At 44.5% G+C, this 20380-nt stretch overlaps 1 protein-coding gene across 1 annotated transcript in view; it reads right to left on the bottom strand.

The window, feature by feature from the left end:
• The window catches only part of SMOC2 (SPARC related modular calcium binding 2), a 148024-nt gene extending 143966 nt beyond the window's left edge, over nucleotides 1–4058 (bottom strand). The window contains exon 1 of the mRNA XM_086627135.1: nucleotides 3984–4058. Coding sequence (XP_086483261.1) covers nucleotides 3984–4058 — 75 coding nt within the window. The remainder of the gene's footprint in view (nucleotides 1–3983) is intronic.
• Between the last annotated feature and the right edge of the window lie 16322 nt (nucleotides 4059–20380).

Genomic DNA, 20380 nt, shown 5'->3' with positions numbered 1-20380 from the left:
ACTACAATATGCCAATAAGGCTCAGCTGTCATCGATTTCATACATCCAGAAAGAATGGGTGCATCTGACAGAGCAGAATAAAAATACGTTCCAAGAGCGTGTTACAAGAATTGCAGACTATTACCTGCCTTTCCATAAACAAGGTAAAAGGATAAGGTTACTTAAGATATTTTCTGGAATGTAAGAATGTTTTACATTAGTATTTGTCACAAGGGGAGGAAAAATCAGGAGCAGCCAAATTGGCTACAGTCCCTCCAGATCTCATGGTTTCTTACGAGACAGCTCTAGACTACCTTCCCAGAACGAAAACCATTGTTCTGTTGCCAATGTTTGTTTATATGAAATAACAACAAATATAATACTAAATAATGCTCTCCTCCTCCATGCATCCCTGTGGCTCAGTTAGCAATTCAGAACTGGAATATTATGTTTCCCCTTACTTTGTCTATTATTGCAATATGCTCCTACTCAGGAGACAAGAGTCCAGGAGCAACTTTAGCAAAGAGCATTTTTTGACAAAAAGAGGCCAAGATTGGTACCAACTCAAAGTAGCTTTGGGCTATCTCTAACCCAGGAAACTCTTGGACTCTGGTGCACATCCTGGCTCCCCAGTAAAGATTCAGGTGCACAACAGCCCACCACTCATGTTCCTTCTCTACCCTGGCATACAGACAGGGACCCAAATGAGTTCTGACTGAGCCCACAGCTCGGGCAGAGAGGGACATGTTACAACACTCATACACTCATGTTAGATACAGCCACGAAGCCCAGGGGACCAGATTCTAGACTGCTGAATGCATCTCAGCTACCTGCTGACTACTCTGACGCATCTGCCAGAAATTGTTCTGATGGCTATTATCAAGGTTGCAGGAAGGCATATGTTCATCAGTCCCTGCAGACCTACAGTCACATAAGACTGTTAGGCAATCAGAAATCTCTTGTAGATGTTATTTGTGTGAAAACTCTGCAATTTCTTACTATTGGACTGTTGCAGTTTCCAACATCTGAAAATCACATATTCACCTGAACTATAGATATGGGTGGTTGTTGTGAGTACAACAATGTGTGTTCCCCAAGGGAAATGCAAAAATATTATTCCTAAGTAAATAAGGATACAGCTCTGTAAACTACTTAAAGTGTTATACTTGCTCCGCTTCTGGAGCTAGCAAGGACATAACAGATGAAAACCATAAAGATGGACGCTGATATCCCCCTCTCCACCCAGCCATCATCCAGTTTGTTGCTTAGAACCCAGAGCTGTTCAACACCCAGACAAGGAAAAAACCTATCACTGATCTATGTAGTCATCTTTTGGAAAATTACCTGAACTTTAGACTTGTTTTTGCTAGAGGGAACTTTAGTTTTATTATCACATCATTGCTAAGGTTCATCATATGGCAGATTTACCACTGTGGTTAAGGAGACTGTGCCCCTGATTTTCCACCACCTGGCAAGCTGCATATACCCATGACAGTGCAATACCATCAGGGATGTGCACACTTGCCCTGTAAGGATCCTGCAGTTTTCATGAAACTCAGGTCCAGAGTGAAACATGCTTTGTCCCCATGGCCTCTGGTTATTTATGAAAACATCAGTCTGTCTGTGTTATTCTCCCCACCACAAATAAAAAGAAAATCTTCATCTGATGTGTAGAAAAGAATGGTAGTTCTCTGTCATCACACACTGGCACAGCAGGTGAAAAAACTCATACATTTTCTTGGTCTTTCTACACAGTCTGGGTTTGGTTTTCCTTATAATTATGCAGATACTATCCACAAATGTTTGAGAAAGGTACATGTGGGAAAGGATTCTACAGTCTGTGAGCTATAAGCAAAATGACTGAAGAAGCAAAGAATGATTTAGTGCTGTGGTATTTGTTGCTGTAAAAGCATTGCGCTTTTCTTGTTTAAATAGGGAAGTACACAAATAGTAGAAATAAACCTGTCTCATTCAAAGTTTAGTCTTGCGGGAAGATGTAAAAAGTGTGGGTGCATGAGTGTGAGTGTGTGTTGTTTTCTTCCTACGGGTGTCTGATAGTTCATTACCCATTTTATGGAAGGATTTCTAATGTAGTCTAGTATTCATATGAGCTAGACACCTCTGCAAGAAAAGCACAAGCAGCACGAAAGATAGCAGGGGCTACAGACCTCTACTTATCAAAATGTTCAAGTTTAAATCAGTCCAAAAGTTTAAAGTCTCCAAAGCCATTATCTTTTTGGTAGCAAAGGGTGGGAGTTCCACCAGGACTGACTTTTCTGGTCATGATTTGTAAAGATGCACACTACTATAACGTACAGAAACGAACAACACACACTCTGGATGGGTGAAAGAAGGAACAGAGGGACTTCAGACACCTCTCAGCTAACAGAGAAGTCAAATACATCTGCATGAGTCTACGACATTTAATTTTTAAAGAGTTTGTCCAAGTGCCCTTGGCCAGATTTTTCTTTCCTTTCATGAGTCAGGCAACCACTCACTGAATGACAGTTACATTCAGCAGTGACTTATATACATCTATTGAAAGGTTTTGGCATCATTTGAGTCATGTATCATTTAGAGATGATCTAACAGTCACAATACTCTTATTTTACATTTGGACAAATTAAGTTTTGGTAGCATTTCCAGTTTACTTCCATGCTACTATTTGTAACTTTTTTATGTACAGAGGAAAGAATATAACACATAATCTCTTGTAAATTCTGTTTACACATGTGTGAAAGTGAACTTGGAATCAAATTGCAACATTAACCTGTTGACTAAAATAGTATATATCACCTGACAGTCTAAGAGTGTTTCAAATGAGGTTCTTAAAAAGTAAAAGATGAGAATCACTTGACTTTATCTGTCCCACACTTTCAAATGCCACACACTATAAAATTCATGCAGCAAACTCATTTCTTTGAGGTTTTCAATTAGCAGCTTCTAATCTACAAATCATTTAAAAAAAAAAAAAACTAAACTAGAAGGCAAAACTTTTTCTGAAGAATTTCAGGTATGAACAGCTCAGCCATCCCCCACTGCCATTTCTCCTTGAGCTGTCCCTTTTCCCCCCTTACTCAAAAAGGGGGGGGGGGGGGGAAGTAAAAAACCCGATTCTCGGTATTTTACAGAAATTTTTCTGAAAGATGAGACAAAAATAGGGTCTATTTCACTTTGCAACTGCCTGTAACTTTAGCATAATAAACTCTAAAGGGCACAGCCCTCACCAAAACACTTAAAAACAGCTTGAAAGGGGTACTCGCTGCCCGTTATGTTTACTCAAGCACTTGTTTAAAAACACATTTAAGGAAAATGTTTTTATTTCTACAGATTGCATTAATTATAGCTTTGCAAACACTGCAAGCTCTACATGAAGACTGAACCGAGCTATTAGCTGCAAACCTCAGGTCTTGGCTAGAGAAGTGGTTATGGCTTATTTAGCAAGCCTAATGAATTGGCTCACCCATCTCTACGCAGAGTTCCATGTTTAGCATCATGGAGCCTGGAATAGCCGAAGAGACTCGTTTCACGTCACTTTATAAATAAAAATGAAGTAAAAATCGGTCAACTCAAGACAGTCCAAACCCAGACCTCACTGCAGCAATATTCCTCTTCGGGAAAATAAAAGCATTAACACGGACATTAACATTGGCCCGAAGCTCTGCGGAGACCCACACTAAACTTCCACTTAGGTGCCGCTGGCCGTGCTCCCCCCCCTGGAAAAACGCGAAGCGGTGGCGGTGCCGGCTGCTCACCGCGCCGCGCCCCGCGGGGCCGCATAAGCCGCGGCGGAGCTCCCCACCGCGATGGGCTCCTCGACGGAGCCCCCAGCTCCATCCTCCACCCAAAGAGGGGAACAGCCCTTTGCCCGGCAGCTGAGGGACGCGGGGCGGCCACACGCCGCCCGGGGGGAGCGCATCAGCCCGCTCAGGTGCGCCCCGGGGGACCGACTCGCCAGGTGCCCGGTGCCCGGCGCCCATCGCCCAGCGGCGGGGCGTCCTTACCGTGAGGGCGGAGAGCTTCTGGGCCGGCACGACGGGGAGCAGCTCCAGCAGCAGCAGCAGCAGCGGCACCCACATCCTGAGGCGGCGGCAGCGGCGGGCACGCAGCGGCTCCGGGAAGCGGAGGAGGGGGACTCTCCTTGGGATGTCGCTCCCCCCTCCGACGCCTGCTTTCGCTCCTTTTCAATCGCTCCCGCTGGGAGGTCCCAGCTTAGGTCGTCTATTTATTTTTTTCCCCCCCTCACCCCACCCCTTGAAATTTGGGGACGGGAGTGTAGCAGAGAGGCGGCAGTTTCTCCCTCTCTCCGTGTCCCTCCCTCGCTCCTGGAGAGTCAGCCCCGACTCGGAGATGCTCCCTAGCCTCTCCTCTCCCGGCGCCCTCCCGCCGCGTAGGCACTGCCGCGGGGATCCGCCGGACCCCGCCGCCTCCCCCGGGGCGCCGCGCCTCCCTCCGCCTCGGACGGGCTGCTGGCTAGCCCTGGGGGTCGCTTTCCTTCCTCTCCAGCCTCGTCTACGCTGTGGCGGGGGAAGCGGGAGGAAAAGATTGGGACGGGAAGGGAAGACCCTCCCACGCCACCGCTCCGGTGTCCGCCGCCGGCGGGGGGCCGCGGGCAGTCACTGCCGCGGCTGCGGAGGCTGGCGGTGTGCGACCTCACCGAGCCGCTCTTCCCCTTTTCCTCTTATCCTCCCCCCCTCCCCAGCCCGGCCTCCGCTTTCTCCTCCCAGACCCAAAAATCCTCGCTAATTAACCCTCCCCGCTGCTCCCGGGGGGACGCCGGCTTGCTCCCCCCGCAGGGCTCATTTTCCCCCCGCCTCCTGCTGAAACAACACGTACAAATACCGCCAGTCCCTGAGGTGGGGGGGGGGAGGGTGGACGAAGAAGCGCCCCGACTGCCGCCCAGTACGCCCCGACACCGGCCCGGCCGCTCGCCGGGTGCGCCGCGCCGCCCGCCCCGCCGCCCGCCGGGCACCGCACGGGGCTGGGAGCAAGGGCTGAGGCAGCTACAGTTCTGGCGGGGGCAAAAGCCGGGCAGCAGCGCCCTGTGGGGCGAGGTGCGGCACCGGGTGGCCCTGCGGGCTGCCAGGCCCTCGGGCACGGCGAGGAGTGGGCACGGCGTGCCCGAGGCGGAGCACCCCGGGCAGATGCAGGTCGCTGCGGGGCTGCCGCTACGCGTGCGGTAACTGCCGGGTGAAACCTTCCTTCCGACAGTTTTGCGCTTTTCTCGCTTATCTTTTAGCAGCCAAATAGAGGTATTTTATTATTTCCTTGCTGTGAATCGCCAGAGGATCTCTTTCCCCTGGCTGCCTGAAAAAAAAAAAAAAAAAAAAAAAAAAGAGCTCTTTTACTGCAGTTTTGTCAATGGAAGGGTCCCCCACTTCTCCCATGAGACCCGCGGCGGGCTGCCAGCCTGCAAGGATCCCCACGGTTCAGTGGTGCTACCAGGGAGTCTGAAGCTATCAGGGCTTGCTTTATTCTTAGGGTGTTCCTGTTTGTGGGAGAGGACCCAGGCATGAAAGGGCTTTAAAGAGGCTGCGAAGTGCCACACTTCCACCTCACGAGTGAAAATTTCCCCAAGCACACAGATCTGACCTTGCAGGCTTGTCACACCCTTGCAGTCACACAGGGCTTCAGCCAGGGCTCGGGATGGAGCGTGCTCTCTGAGGCAGGAGCTGCACACACCATGAACAAAGGCAGAGGGAAGTAGATACTAATTGCAGACAGACATGGGTGCCCTAATTGAGACACCTACTGCTGACTTTTCCAGATCCTATGATGTTCGAGGCATGCAGCCAACAAATTTGTCACAGCTTCTCCAGGTCTCAACTGAGCACCCAGAGTCACAAGAATTTGGAAAGGCTTCTTTTCAAAAAGTTTGGTTTTAAAGAACTCAATTATCAACACAAAGTATGTGAACGTGTGTGTGTGTGTGCATGGCCTGTAATATTTCCTGGGCTTTTTAAATGGGAAAAAGAAAAAGCTATCACATGGCATTGCCCAGGTCAGAGCGTGTTTGAGACCCTTCATTGCACCACACAGCCCTCCATCAGTCTCAAACTACCAGCGTCTCACACTGTGACAGCAGATTGCCATTTGCTGCAGTAGGTAGTGCAGGACATTTTGCCAGCATGGGCTTCACAGCCCTTTCCTCTCAGCTGGAAGTTGGTGAAACTTGGCAATGTTGAGGTGTCTGTCAGGACCAGAAGGAGCTTTTATTCTTGTGACCATGACTCCAGCCTTTTTCATACCTCAAAGTTATTCTCCATATGTACCTAATCCTGTTTTCCCCTCATCAAACCTCTCATTCCCATTGCCTTGTCGATGCAGCCAGTCTCACCTCTCCAGAGTCATCTTCCCAGTCCTTTTCCTTCTCCTCCAGTCCATCCCAGTCTGCCTCCCAGTTCAGGTCTGGGCCGCCTTCATCACCGAGCAGCCCTACAGCCCCGTGCCTGCTTTCCCTTCTGCCGTGCTCTTTGTAGCTCGCTGAGCCCCTGGCCCCTTCGCCTTCAGCGCAGCATCCCCCTGTGCACCGCCGGCGTGCAGCTGGGCAAAGGCGGCGGACAGGCCCCTTGCTCTCGGTTTATCTGTCGGGACCGACCGACTAAACAGCACAGCAGTTTGGATTTGACGTTGCAGGAAAATATCCATGCTCAGAATAGATGAGAAACTTATCTAATAAAAACAAGCTGCAGGTTTTTGAGGGTTTATAACTTAGTCAAATTTGAGCGGATTTCCACAGAGTTGGCAATAGCCAAAAGGCCAAAACTCTGCAAAATGGGAAGTCTAGAGTCCAGAAACTGGTGGCATTATGGTTTTAAAATAAAGATGCCTTGCCAAAGTATACACTATTATTTTGTCTACTGTCATTTCCCCAGCTTTTTTTCTCAGAAGAGGCTGGACTATGCTGCTTAAAATTTCTTCTTCCCTTTCTTTGCCTCCATTCCGGAAGATAATTCAGCCTAAAGTAAATGTTTTTAAAGGAAAGTGGGAGACCAAGTGATAAAAAACTGGCAAGGTTTAAGCAACTGAAAATAGTGGTTTATAATGTAAAAGACAGAGTGGTTTTAACAGGCAGAGTTTCCAGCCAGCAACGTGGTGGTAAGAAACCTACCTGCTTCCAAGAACTTCCAGTCTGATTAGATAAGGGATATAAAAAGGGAAAGAAATGTTTTTCGTCATCATATGATGTGACTATGAGAGAGTCACATCAGCATTCCTTCAAGGTGTTCATCTCCCATTTAAAAAGGGGAAGGACATTTCCAGAAGGACTCATGTATCCACTCACAACAAGATATTGTGAGTGTCCCCTTCGCATAGATGCCACTGAAGGAAAATTTTGTTTTGCATAACTTGCTGTAGTTTGTCAGTGGGTTTATCCTGAGCGCAGCCCTCAGCCCCTACGGCCATACACATTTTGAGTCAAGTGTGGGGTCAGTTTTGATCAAGCTGCCACCTCACACCAGGACTGTGACAAGACTTCATCTGTGCTACATTAGGAATTGTACCCAAGTTTCCTGAGGTCCTATACTTCTGCTCTCGTAATGAGACCTGCATTTTCTCCTCTTCCCCTAAGTCTTTCTGTTGTAGAAAGCAACTCGTTGCTTTCTGAGTGAGTCTCAAGGAGCAGTCTTGTATAGTTTAACAGCAGCGGATCCAAATGTACAGGAAATATTCAGTAGAATTTACTAGAGCGTGAATGCTTTTAATCAGATCAGAGAAAGCAAAAGGGAATTATCTCTCTGCTGTAGAATTGTGCAGGCTGCTTTAAACTCCTGTGGACACTTGACCATCCTGCATTACATTCAGTAGGATTGTTCCAGTAAGGACCTTGGAAATTCTAACTGTGAGAAGGGAAGAATTATCTGGCTCTTAACTATCAAGGCTACAGAAAGTAAATCCTCTTAGGTTTCAATGCAGTACTGTAACCACAGGGATGGACCGCTAGATCCAAGCTGTGTTACTTGGCTGGGGTATGTAAGCGTTCAGGAGTCTGCTTCTTGTAGCAGGATCAGGTGTTGTTTGGCAGAGGATAATGCAATTCTTAGATCTTTTTCTCCTATGGATTCCTGCCATCCTCCTTTAAAGAATTACTGAGCAGACCCTGTGCTCTCACCTGCTTTTCAAGTTTGCTGTTTCTCAAGTAGCAAATGCATTCTGCAGCCTTGCTTGAGCTATACCAAAGTGCTTGATTAATTTTTAAAGTTTGGAAAAATAATGGGAAATAATATTAAAAGTCAAGTGAGCAGTTCTTGTAATACTTAGATAGTATACAGGCATTTACAGACATGCAAACAAGTACAGAACAGTTATTTCTATGCTCTGTGGCTAGGGCCTACCTTCATCTCCTAGGTTTCTATATTATTGAACATCCTGGAGTCTTGGTCTGTGACAGATACTGATTTGGGCTGTAGCAAATAATAACAAAATAGAAGTAGTTGGTTTTTTTTTTTTTTACTTGGAAAGCATTATCACTTAGCTTCTTATAAACAAAGGTACTAAATCAAAACCAACTGACATCAATGGCAAGTCTCCCATGGCTTTAATATGAATGTGAATGAAAAGCTCACAAACAGCAACTTGAGACTCCAGCCCTCCCGTACTTGTGGTATCATTAAACTGTATTCACAGGTTTTCATATTTGATACGGGTGATATTCATGGAATATATACCATATGTTTAGTTTAAAGGAATAATAAAACACTCTGCTGTCTTACTTCTTTGTGCTTGCTCTGAGTACTAGGGAACATGGAGTCCAAGAGATAAGTAGGAGTTTGTGGGACTTCTTAAGCAAAAATAAAAAATGAGTCATTTATTTAACTATTTTTTTAAGTAGAAAATGGTTTTTGTAAACTTCTTTAACATGCGGCTGTTGTAACACAGCTATGAGCAAGCAGCTGATGACTGAGCTGTGCTCTGTGCCACATGAAATATGGAGTGGAATTTTAAAAAGTGTTTGTGGGAACTAGGGGCCAAGATCCTGTTTTTTGAGAGCTATGCAGGTGAGTCAAACCCTCATTCCAAAACACCAAGGCCCACACATTATTTGATCATTAAAAATAAAGTCATGAAACTGGCCTTTTAGAAAGGGAACAGAATGTAGGAGTGAAATCAAAATTGAGGAGGAATAGGTCCTGTGTCCTCAGGAAACACAGATAGCTTTGAAAAGCATCATTCTTCAGTTAGACTTTCCAGTTTCAGCATGTTGCATTTTTCACCATTAGAGCTTTCTGTGTGGAGTTTTATCGCACTTTAGTGAGCAGACAGTATGAGGAAGAAGACTTAATCCTTCAGGGCAACAACAGCAACAACAAAACCCTGCTCTGCGTCTTCTGGGGTGAGAGCAGAGCAGTGCTGGTACCTTTCCCATCTCTCAAAGACGCACTTCTGCCACGGTCTTTAGAGGGCTCCGAAGGAGGTTGCTTGTTGCAACGCAGAGTGAGGCATCACTGCTGACTCACTCGCTCGGTCACTCATCTCACACCAAATCATCCTCCTGGATGGCCACGGCTCCATGGCCAGAGGTGCTCCTCTTTCGCCCAATTGTAGAACTTGAAACGGTGTGGTTGGAAGCTGGAGCAAACCTTGAAAAACTGGCCAGCTCCTGAGTTAAAGGAGCACCTGGGATGGCAAGAAGAGTATGAACACAGATATAAGGAAGAAAGAAAAAGAGAAAAAAACCAGCCTTTTGGAAATGCTGCTGACAAACTCAATCTGCTGCCTGATTCTCTGGAAACAACCACGGGATTCGGCACAATTCTCGGAGCCTTGGAAACAAATCATAGTGTGGAGAATGTCAGCAGGAGGAGCTCCGTCTGGGGAGGGATAAATTCATCCCCAATGCTTGTAACTGGATTTACACCAACCGTGAAAATCATACAGGAAAACAGCCATTACATGAAGTAAAATGCTGGCTGTATAATGCTTTTCTAAGTGTTTGTGGCATAGCTGAAGTGATGTAGAATGCAGTAGAAAATCAGAACACAGAATAACACCAGAAGGTATAAGTCAAAAAATGGCTTTGAAGCCATTAGGCACACAAGTAGAATGTGCTTGTCTCGTATCATTATTCCCTTTCCTTGACCAGGTTTATTTTGCTATCACTACTTGTTTGCTGTATGGCTCATCATTTTCTGGAGGAAGTTTTTTATACTTGCAAATAAAAGAAGGAGCAAACAGTTTGATTGTGAAGATGTAGGAAGTCTTCCTGGGCAGATCCTGGGCAGCTGTCAGAGATGTGCTAATTCAGCATCGCATACACACTGCTTCTCAAAAGAATAGGGAGAGATCTGTTGTGGAGCTAAATGGAATGCCTTCATAGGAAGTGTGGTATTTTAGCAGTGGAAATTTTGTGCAGTCCTAAATGTGGAATAAAAAGCTAGGTAAAGTGCATGAATATTTCTTATTTCCAGTCCCTAGCATTGACATTTCTGTTGTGTACAGCTTGCTATTTCAGATTTATAAACCTGTAGTAACCCAAAAACCATTATGTTCTAATGCCTCTTCCTCAGCCCTGTGTAAAGTGAGCTCCGTGGTTGCAAGCCAGCCGCCAGTGGGCACCAGGAGTTTGTGAAGCCTTCACCACAATGAGCAATCTTAGCCCAGATGCCAAAGCCTAAGTGGGCCCAGTGCCCGAGCCACACTGTCACCACTGACAGAGATCAACCCAGGACAGGATGGAGGCGAAGCCACCTGAGAGCACAGGGCAGACACTCGTGTCCTTTCCCTCGTCATTCCTGCCTCATGCACAAACAGAGGGCTTCAGTCTCCAGGGCTGTTACTGTGGCACCCCGCAGAGAGTTTAATGCCTTTTAAGAAGTTAGAATCATACAATCATAGAATGGTTTTGGTTGGAAGGGACCTCAAAGATCATCTGGTTCCAACCTCCTTGCCATGATCAGGGACACCTTCCCCTAGATCACGTTGCTCAAAGCCTCATCCCAGCTGCCCTTGAACATGGCCAGAGATGGGGCATCCACAACTTCTCTGGGTAACCTGTTTCAGTGTTAAGAAGTAGGAAGCAAACAGGCACAGGCTAGTTGTTCCTCACCCCTTCTCCCCTTCCTTCCTACCCCATCCTCATAACTGGCACACAGGGAAGAAATGTATATTTTCTCCTTTCTACCCTCAATGACTGTTCAAGGAAAGCCAGAACAAATCTATGCTAGGTGGGAAAACATAACTCATGACTACCAAAAACAGCCTCATCTGCAGGGCTGAAATACTGGAAATGTGAGCAAGAGAGTGGGGCGGACCCTACAACTGGGGGAGGGCAGAAACAGCTGCCCAACAGGCCCTATGGGGGGTGCAGGTCTGCAGCAGATGCCCTCAGCCAGTTTTTGAGGGCTTCTGAGGGTAGGCAGAGGAGCAGGCACTTCTGATAGGGAAGTGGCATTATCAGCATGCTGTGGTCTGTGCAAAAGTCGATATGCTTGACCTAGCAAAATTCTGCTTTACAATGGGCAGCAGTGGTTTTTAGTCCATTGAAAGTCACCTTTTCTTACCAAGCTCCCTCAGAAAAAGGAAAAAATTGATAAAAAATGCAAGAAGCCCAGTTAAATCTTCAAGAAAAAAATACCAAAGTTTGGAGAAAATGCGCATTTGCCTTTGTGTTTATGATTTTCATTAGTTGTTTTTGCCCAGCTGGTAAGTACAGGTACATTCTCATAGATACGGTGGCAGCAGTGAAACAGGAGGCTGTCATGGTAGTGGACATGGCTACATTTCTGCTTTTAATTGTTTCTTTCCTTTTGGATTTATTCAGTATTTCAGAGGCTGTGATTTTCATGGACTTCCCATTGCTTTACAGAAAGCCACTGGTTGCACCTCCTGCCACCAGTTTTGTTACTTTTGCTGACTACTAAACTAATTAAGTCATACATAGTGGAGAACATGTTGATAAGTGCCAAAGTTTCTTCAAAACCCTCAAAAAATCCTGTAGTGTAATGTCAAGAACTTATTTGGGCATGTGTTGCTTCACCACTTTAGAGAAAAGCCAATATTATTTTTTTGTTTTAAAGTGAGGCAAAAAGCAGCAAGTTTTATGGGTTTTGGCAGACTGGTCTTTGTTGCTAGCAGTTCCCCTTGGGCTGAGTTCGTGGTGAGCTGCTGGCTCTGCGTGTCTCTGAGGCACACCGAGGTACAGTGTAAAGAGAGTGGCAAAGAGACAAATTTATAGCAAGAATTAAGTGGAAAGACATCATGAGCATTTGAATAAAGACTTGTCTGCTTAGACAAACAACCTGCCAAGGCTTTTTCAGCGTAGGGCTGACGTTAGACAAAAAGTTCGTTTCTCAGAGCTGAAGAAAACCTTTCGTTCTCGTTGTGGTTTTAAATCTCTGACAGGCTCCATAAACATTAATCCATAAGGTGTTTAAAATTTTGTGCCTCAGCAAAGATTTGTGGTGCAGGTTCTGTGGTTTGTATTTATTTCTACAGAGTGACTATGGCATGAGAAGAAAGATCCTTGCTTTTGAAGTGTAAACACTGGCCCACTTGAGAGACAGAGATATGAATTACACTAAATATTTAGTAAATGATTGGTTTCCACAGGGAGAACAAAGTATTTTGCATTGGAAGAGATACAGAAAAGAGTAGGGAAAGAAAATCCAGTAGTTTCATAACTATTTTTCTAAGAAAGAATGTGAAACGCTATCTGTAACTGGCACCTTGTAACCTTTAGGTCATTTGGCCTTTCCTGAGCTCACAACAAGAGCTGATCAGAAATTCTTCAGCAAAATACGATTATGCGTGTGCTGTTGGAAAACAGCAACTTTTAAAAAAGCTATGCTCTTCACAGAAGCAAGTCAGTTGCAACAAAATCCTTGTCGGGAAAGATTTCTTGAGCCCCAACGAGCACTTCTGCTGAAAATCAGACAAAGCTCTGCCTCTGGGGCCAGCCAAAAGGCTGCCATTCGAGGGAGACCTCTCTTTGAGCTCCCGCGTCACCTGACTGATGTCCAGCTCTCCCACCTCCCATCCCTATCACCAGTTTATCGAACTGTCCCGGAGCACCTCTGACAGATGAGCATGGGGGGACAGAGGCATCTTTTGGCAGCTGGCAGGACCAGGGGAAGCGTTTCACCAGAAGACTTGGATTTGATGCAGCTGATTTGGCGCGGAGCAGGGACGTGCAGATTTGTCTCCTGCACTCCAGGTGAGCATCCCGAGCAGCTCGTGGAGTTCCTGCTTGGTTTCGCAGAAGAAGCTTTTGCCGGTATTCTGTCTCAGCAAAAAAATGCCTTGCAGCTCTGTTGGCAAAAAATGCTCGGGTTGCCAGTATCTGTTATTTCATCCTTGGAACCGGTGCATCGCTGGGAGTTGCACCACCCCTCAGGGGTTTATTGATATAAAAATTCCAGCATAGCTATACTCGCAAGCTCTTCCTGGTATACACTATGCCTGTGAAAAAGGGTATTTGAGAACATTTGGCATTAACAGATTTTTTTTTTTTACACATTTTTACAGAAACGTGGCATAAACAGTAAAAAAAGTTAGGCTAACAAATTCAGTGCCTAAGCAAATATTATAGGGTGCTTTGTTAGACTGAGGCTAACAGTGGAGTTAAGGAAGAAAAACAAACAACAGTGTTACTTTCGTTGAGATTTGTCTATGGCCAGCCCTATTAGCTGCAACTAGAATCTAAATGTCATCTCACAAAAACCCAAACTATGTGCTGTCCTTAATTCCTGTAAATCATATTTACTTCAACCACATTCCTCTGGTGTAACTGAGAGCAGAATTTGGCCAAAAAGTATCAGTAGTGCTCTTTTGCCCGTAGGCATTACATATTTCATGTGGATGGCTAACTAAATATCAGATAGCTGATCATCTGCCACCTTGGCAGCTGGCATAGATCAACAAGGTCAGGCTTGTTGTGGTTGAGTCAGTACTACAAATCAGAGGGAAAACGTGCAGAGATAATCTGAAGGGAGCAACAGAGGGCAGGTCTGGCTTTCCAGGTGTCGTTACAACAGGTCTGGTCTATACAGATGTCTCCTGGCAGCATGGGCAGCTTGCCTTCAGCGGAGTGCCTGAGAAACCATGTGTGCCCCATGATTTGGTACATTGATGCCTGATGCACACCATTAGGATGGCTCCAGAGAGCAAACTCGTGCTCACAGACAGGGCAGCACCCGGGAATATCAGCTGTTCTTGAGCCATCGTTTGTGCCCCAGCCATTACGAAACTTTTCCTGTTTCCCTCCTACGCAGCTGTGAGCTATTGCTGTTTCTCGACTGTGCCTTTCTCTGGTTGGGAGGTAGAACTTGGCTTTTCTCTCTGAGATGGCTCATTGCTGCAGGTGCCATTACAAATATTTTATTAGTTCATTTTCAGAAACCCAGAGAGTGAAAGAATCTGAGGTAAAACTGAACATTGCTTTGCAAATGCTTGGGAAGGTATATCCAACTTGGCACTGAGCTTAGTCATCCCAGTTGGCAGGAGAGCAGAAAGTCCTTTTCTCTCTAAAAGATGAAGTCTGTATCTCTGCCAACTCCCTGTAATTACAAGCCCCAAAGAGTGTCTACTCCAGTGTAACTAGAGATCTATGGGTATGGCATTTCATGTATCAGTTACCACTTAGTGCTGCATCACCAGGCCAAGATGGGAATTTCCTTTGTGGGGAGACCTCTTTTATTAATAAAAGACGAATCACATTTGTTCTCCAACATCAAGGTCAGCTGGCTCATTTCTTTTCTGTCCCCCAATACAGAACTCCAGTTGAATGCTCCCGGGGAGTATCCCTTCTCTCTTGCTTGTCTCTTTTCCCGCATTTAATTCTACATCAGTATACACAGTCATCTTTTTTAGTCTGTGCAGTTAATTCTCATTCCAAAACAATAAAAGACCCCTAAACAGCCTCTTGAGGTCACAATGGGTTGAACCAACACTCAGGTTCCTGGGCTTTGCCATGCCTGCCCCTGACTATCAGCACCCCAAAGTCACACCTGACCATGTAGTCACACCCATAGCATGTGGCAGTGAGATTTCAGGGGGTTCCTGACTCGTGACCAGCTGGAGTTAGGAGTTAGGAGGCATATCACTGGCTGCAGGCTGAACCTGAATCCATATAAAATTTTCAAAACCTGCTGAGAAGCTGTTAAACACTCAGATGGTGAGCCAGTGTTGAATGCTGTCTTGTCTGCACCATACAGCAGGTGGCAACAAAAACAGCTTTAAACTGGAGTGTCAGTGGCACAGATTTACAGGTTGTGTCTGAAAATTGATTCACCAGGTATTATGGGAGAACTCCAACTTCATGGGCCCTTATGGAAGAGTTCTCAGAGGCTCAGAGGCTGATATAATGCAGATAATTACTGCCCTTCATGAATTCACCTTTCTCCCTTCTTGCCACTCTCAGGTGTGGATCCACTGCTGGAAGACAAGTCTTTTCCTGCCTGTGACCAAAATGTTATCACAGGAGATTAAGAGAGAGAAAGATTATGAAGAACATTTTACTAGGAGCCTTCTGGTCCCTAGGAGGAATCAGTGAGTCTTGGGGAGGAGTTCAGCCTCACAATACTGTCAGAGCAGTGGCTCCTGCAGACACTGGGAATATGTAGCTGGAAACACTGTGGAATAAATAATGCCTGGAAGGTGAAAGAGAAAGCAATACAGCAGCTATTACAAAACTACCTGGCTGCCCAAATCCCTGTGTACTCAAGGGCATTTGCTCAGCTCTTGTTCTTCAACTTTTCTCTCAAGATGGAGCTTAAGGAGAGCAAAGTGACAAAAAACAATATAAGAGGAGGGCTGAGAGTGATCAGAGGTTCTTTCCCCAAATATTACCAATGGTAACATACTGAATCTGTTCAGTGAATCTGTTCTGAGCAGCAGACTCTGCCTCTGGCCTTAATTCTACAGGTGAAACACCCCATGCCTGGTAAGCTGTGACCTCCAGCTGCAGCTTTCCCTGCTGTCAGTACACCATGGGTCTCACCTCTTTAGTGATGCTGTTGTCCGGTGATGCAGTCAATCTCCTGCCACAGCTCTTCTCTGTCTATTTGAGCCTCTCTACAGCACCTGGGGAGTGACATTGACAAGGCATTTAGGACCACAATTTCTCCGAGTCTCCAGCTCTCTGTCAGCTTGGGCTGAGTTAGCCAGCGGGGATCAGAGAGATTGAAAGGACTGAGAGCTACAGTAATATTACATAAATCTTATTTTCTTATGAACAACTTCAAAAAACTGTATTCAAATAAGTCAAAAGTATGGAGAAACAGCCTTCATGTGTTTGCAACTTGCCAGTTAGAAACCTCTATGTGCAGTGATTTATAGTTTATTGCTAACCGCACTCTCATTAAAACTTGAAATTATTTCACACCAGAAGGTTTTTGCAGATTTTGAAAACATTTGGTTTCAGTCTGATGAGGCATCTGAATCTTTCAGGGGGTTGTTGGCTTTGTGTTTTGTTTCTTTGGTTTAGAATTGCAAACTGCATCCCTTCCTTTAGCCTCTCTCATCACTTGTTCTCATTATTTACAAAAATATGGGTATTATTTTCCATACTTATAAACAATTTTTCTTCTTATGAACCATAACCAGAAGGGATTTCTCTGGCCTTTAAGGATTCAGCCTAGGTGGGTTTAGGATGTCTGTTTGTACTGGGCCCTGAGGTCCACAGCTAATTTTGAACAGTTGAAAATTAGAAGGAAAGTGCAGCTAGAGTTTTGGTTGTTTTGGGTTTTGAAGCAACCACAGATGGGCTCAAAAACCTTGTATGGCAGTTCTTTTACTTGCTTTGACTATTTGAAGAAGGTAAACTTTTACTTACCTTGTCCAGTCATAGTTTCAGCATCTATCCATGAGGTTACTTTATGTGGATTTGCCCCCCAAAAAAGAAAAGCTTATGTTAACGGCCTAAAATATAGCAGGAAATAGAATCATAAGCATATTTATGATTTTATTTGGATTGTGCATTGCAAATCAAGGTAATTTGTGCCTTGATGGGATCTTGTTAGGACATGACTATATGTGAAAATGGTAACATTTGGCTAAATACAATTATCCTTTGTCTACTAAGCCCCTGCTCCCAAAACTCCTGAGCCGAAACAATGCCAGAAAGTAATTGTTCTTACTATGAAAACTGGGATATTTTTTAGATGTTGAAGATAAACACCGAATATAAGATGAAGGAAGCTTTCTTGCAGGAAAAGTTAATCATCACTGGAATAAGTATTTTCTTGTTATGACTTTAACATACAAAATCGTTTCGTTTTTTACAGTATTTGTAGCCCGGTCAGTCACTCGTGATAATCCATGACAAATCTGCTGACAAGAGCTGGCAAAAATAACAATTATTCTCAGAAGTACAAACATCTATTTTCTATAAACTGTATGTCATGTTCAGTGATAAAATTAACAAACATGACTGTTTTGAAATAGCTTCTTTTTTTTTTTTTTTTTTTTTTGTTACAAACGAAGTATCCCCCAGGAAATTTAAGTGGAGTTGAAAAATTCCCAGAAAAATGTTTGATTTGGTCAAAAAGCCTCTTCAAGATTAGATTAAAGTATTTCAAGCAGTTCTACTGTAGACTCCAAATTGTGTCTTTAATCCAATAAAAACTCTATTTAATGAAAGCCATCTGCAAGTCATATCATTGTTACTCCTCACCCCATTTTACTGCTGCTTGAAGCATCTTTGTATTGGCAGTGGCCACTCTATCGGTGGCCACTGGTTTCCAGCAGAAGCCTAGTAGTTAAAACGTCGGTCCAGCAATTAGGACTTTCTGCTTCTTGCTGCTTTTCACATTGGCTTGCCCTGCATGGCTGAGCCATTCGTGGTCACTGTGCAGCTCATTTTGCCCATCTGATAAGAGGATACTCTATCTGCCTGCCAGGTGTGTTGTAGGGACACAGCACTTAATGTTTGCAAAGAGCTGCTGTGGTACTTGAATAGAAATCCTGCAGAAGGGCAAAGTTGCATAATGGAGTGCAGCAGAGACCCAAATAACCCTACTTGATGCTTCTTCAGCCTAAAACGTTTTACTTAGGCTGCAGTAAAATGAAATGCTGACTAAACTAACTTAAGAAATGCAAAAGTCTTTGTTTCCATCATTTCCATCCCTGTCCTATGTCTCGCAGCCTACTTGCTTATGCTAGGATCTGTTGATAGGACCACACTGCACTTATCAGTACATTGACCTGAATGAGAAATGATGTTGGTGAGGGGAGATTTTTTTTAACTAGATAGGTTTCCTGAGCTGCTTTCAACATCTTTCGGCAAAACTTGGAGTGGCACAGCTGACAGGGCAGTGATTTGCAGTACACAGGCAGAGACAAGCAGATGGCATGGGCAGGAGTTCTGAAACTGCTGTTACCAGCAAACCACGTCACTAAATTGCATCCCAGAGAGGCCCCCTTTCCATGCTCAGTGCTTCACAGCAGTACCTCCTTGCACACTAAAAAAGCCACATTGCAAAATATGCATGAAAGATGGGAGAAAGGAATCATAGTGATCCCCTCTGCAGAGCTGGGGATCCAGAGACACTGAAAGCAAATAACTCACCAAAAGTGAATCAGACAGTAGTAAGAGAGCAAATCTGAGTGCAAGTGTCCTCCATCTTCATCAAAAATCTCATTCTCTTCTCGTCCTGCATTACACATTTTAAATACCTTTCCAAAGATTTTCATGCTTTCCACCTTTAAGAAATAGCTTTGTCTCAATTCTGTTTGAAATTTCCTGTGAGTGAGGTGCTGCAGGTGCCCTAGAGATGATTGGAGCACAAGCTGTAATTTTACAGAGATCAGGGAGTTGTGTATGGCACAGAAGTACAGAAACCAAAGCAGGACAGTTTGCTTGGAAAATAATTTATTTTTGTGTGCATTTAAACTACCACAAATAAAGGAAGGAGTCTTTGAAATAATTATCTCCATATACGTTGCCATTATTACAAAATGCTCACATTAAAAACAAACTATGAGGATAGTCTAGAGTAGATTCCTAGTGAGAATGTCATTATTGTGTCAGTCTTGTAAAGAGAGCTTCAGATGTGTCTCTGAGGGTCTCTGGAAGAGTGAGGACCTAGTCTATGTGCCTATTGTTACCATACTTTTTAAAGATACTCCTCCAAACATTTAGAAAAAGGTTTTCGTGTGGCTGGAAATCTGAAGGAATGGATCTTATCTTTCAATTTCCTGTGTTCCAATTTTTCTGAATGTGATTTTTGAATATATATTTTTTAAATTTTCTTTAAATTCAGCTAGATGTCCATATTTCTGAAGAGGTGACTGTAGAGCCATTTTTGTATGTTTCAGTGGTTGTGCATAGTTGTCTACCTCTCAGCAGCATTTTCCGAGAGTTTTTGAAACAGAGAAGGGTTTGTATGGCAGCAACATAATTCTCCTCTTTTTCTTATCCCATCCCCCAAGTGAAAAAAAAAACAAACAACCCAAACTAAGCTAAATCCAAACAAACCTCAAAAAAAAAAAAAAAAGCCAAATTCTTCATCATCAATACAATATGCTGTTGACCAGGAGGTGTATTCTTCTTGGGAAGGGGAGTGCTTTCCCCCTGACATCAAAATGACAGCTCTAATTACCCCATGCATTTGTGATTTGCTTTGGAAACTTATTTTGACACATGCAAAGCCAGAAATTGGAATAGCTTAAGGGAGAAAGGAAACCTGTCACAGATGTGAGTGGCAGAGCAAGAACAAAAGATTGTGATTTCCTCTTTGCCACCACAGATCTCTGGGTTGCCATCTTTTTTCATAGCAAACTAGGAAAGAAAAATTCCTGAAAGTGACGCTTTGTCTTATCAAGTGTGATAACATCTGACAAACTGTACAGATCTTCCCTTCTCTTTCGCAAAGGTTGGGGCTAGGCCAACGACAGAGTAGCAGGTCATTGACCTATTAGCCTCTACGATCATTTTACCTCAGGGCCTGAATGATGTCTGCAGACAGGTCCATTGGGAAAGAGAGGCAATAAGGTCACCACCTCCCCATTTCCTTTTCACTGCTATCTGTGCAGCAGCAGCTTCTCCAGGCTTGACTTCTCCATGAGTAATTGATGTGTTGAAAGTTAAGCATGTGCTTAAGTGCTTTGCTGGAGTGGGGCCAGCATGTGCAGCACCTGAGAAGGTCTAGTCCCTGGCAAAGGGCTGGCTCAGAGCAGCTGCCTATATCTCCCCATGAAGCTGCTGAGAAGGTGGGCTTGAAAACCACCATTTGCCTTGGGCTTTTCCCTGCCAGTCGAGGCCAGGGAACTGTATGCTACCTATGCAAAATTTGCAGAAATCCAAACTCTTTTAAAAATGTAACATAATAGCTGATTTTCTCTCTGATTTCCTAAAGAAATGAGACCTTTATCATGTTCTGCATATTTCTGGTTGTGTCTCACTACTCCTCCTGCCCCACCACCTTTGAATCCATTGATCAATTTGATAGAGGAATAGCAATCT

The sequence above is a fragment of the Tauraco erythrolophus genome, chromosome 2, assembly GCF_009769465.1.
Source record: "Tauraco erythrolophus isolate bTauEry1 chromosome 2, bTauEry1.pri, whole genome shotgun sequence".
Taxonomy (NCBI): domain Eukaryota; kingdom Metazoa; phylum Chordata; class Aves; order Musophagiformes; family Musophagidae; genus Tauraco; species Tauraco erythrolophus.
The sequence above is the reverse complement of the archived record's forward strand: the minus strand, read 5'-3'. Positions and strand labels throughout refer to the sequence as shown.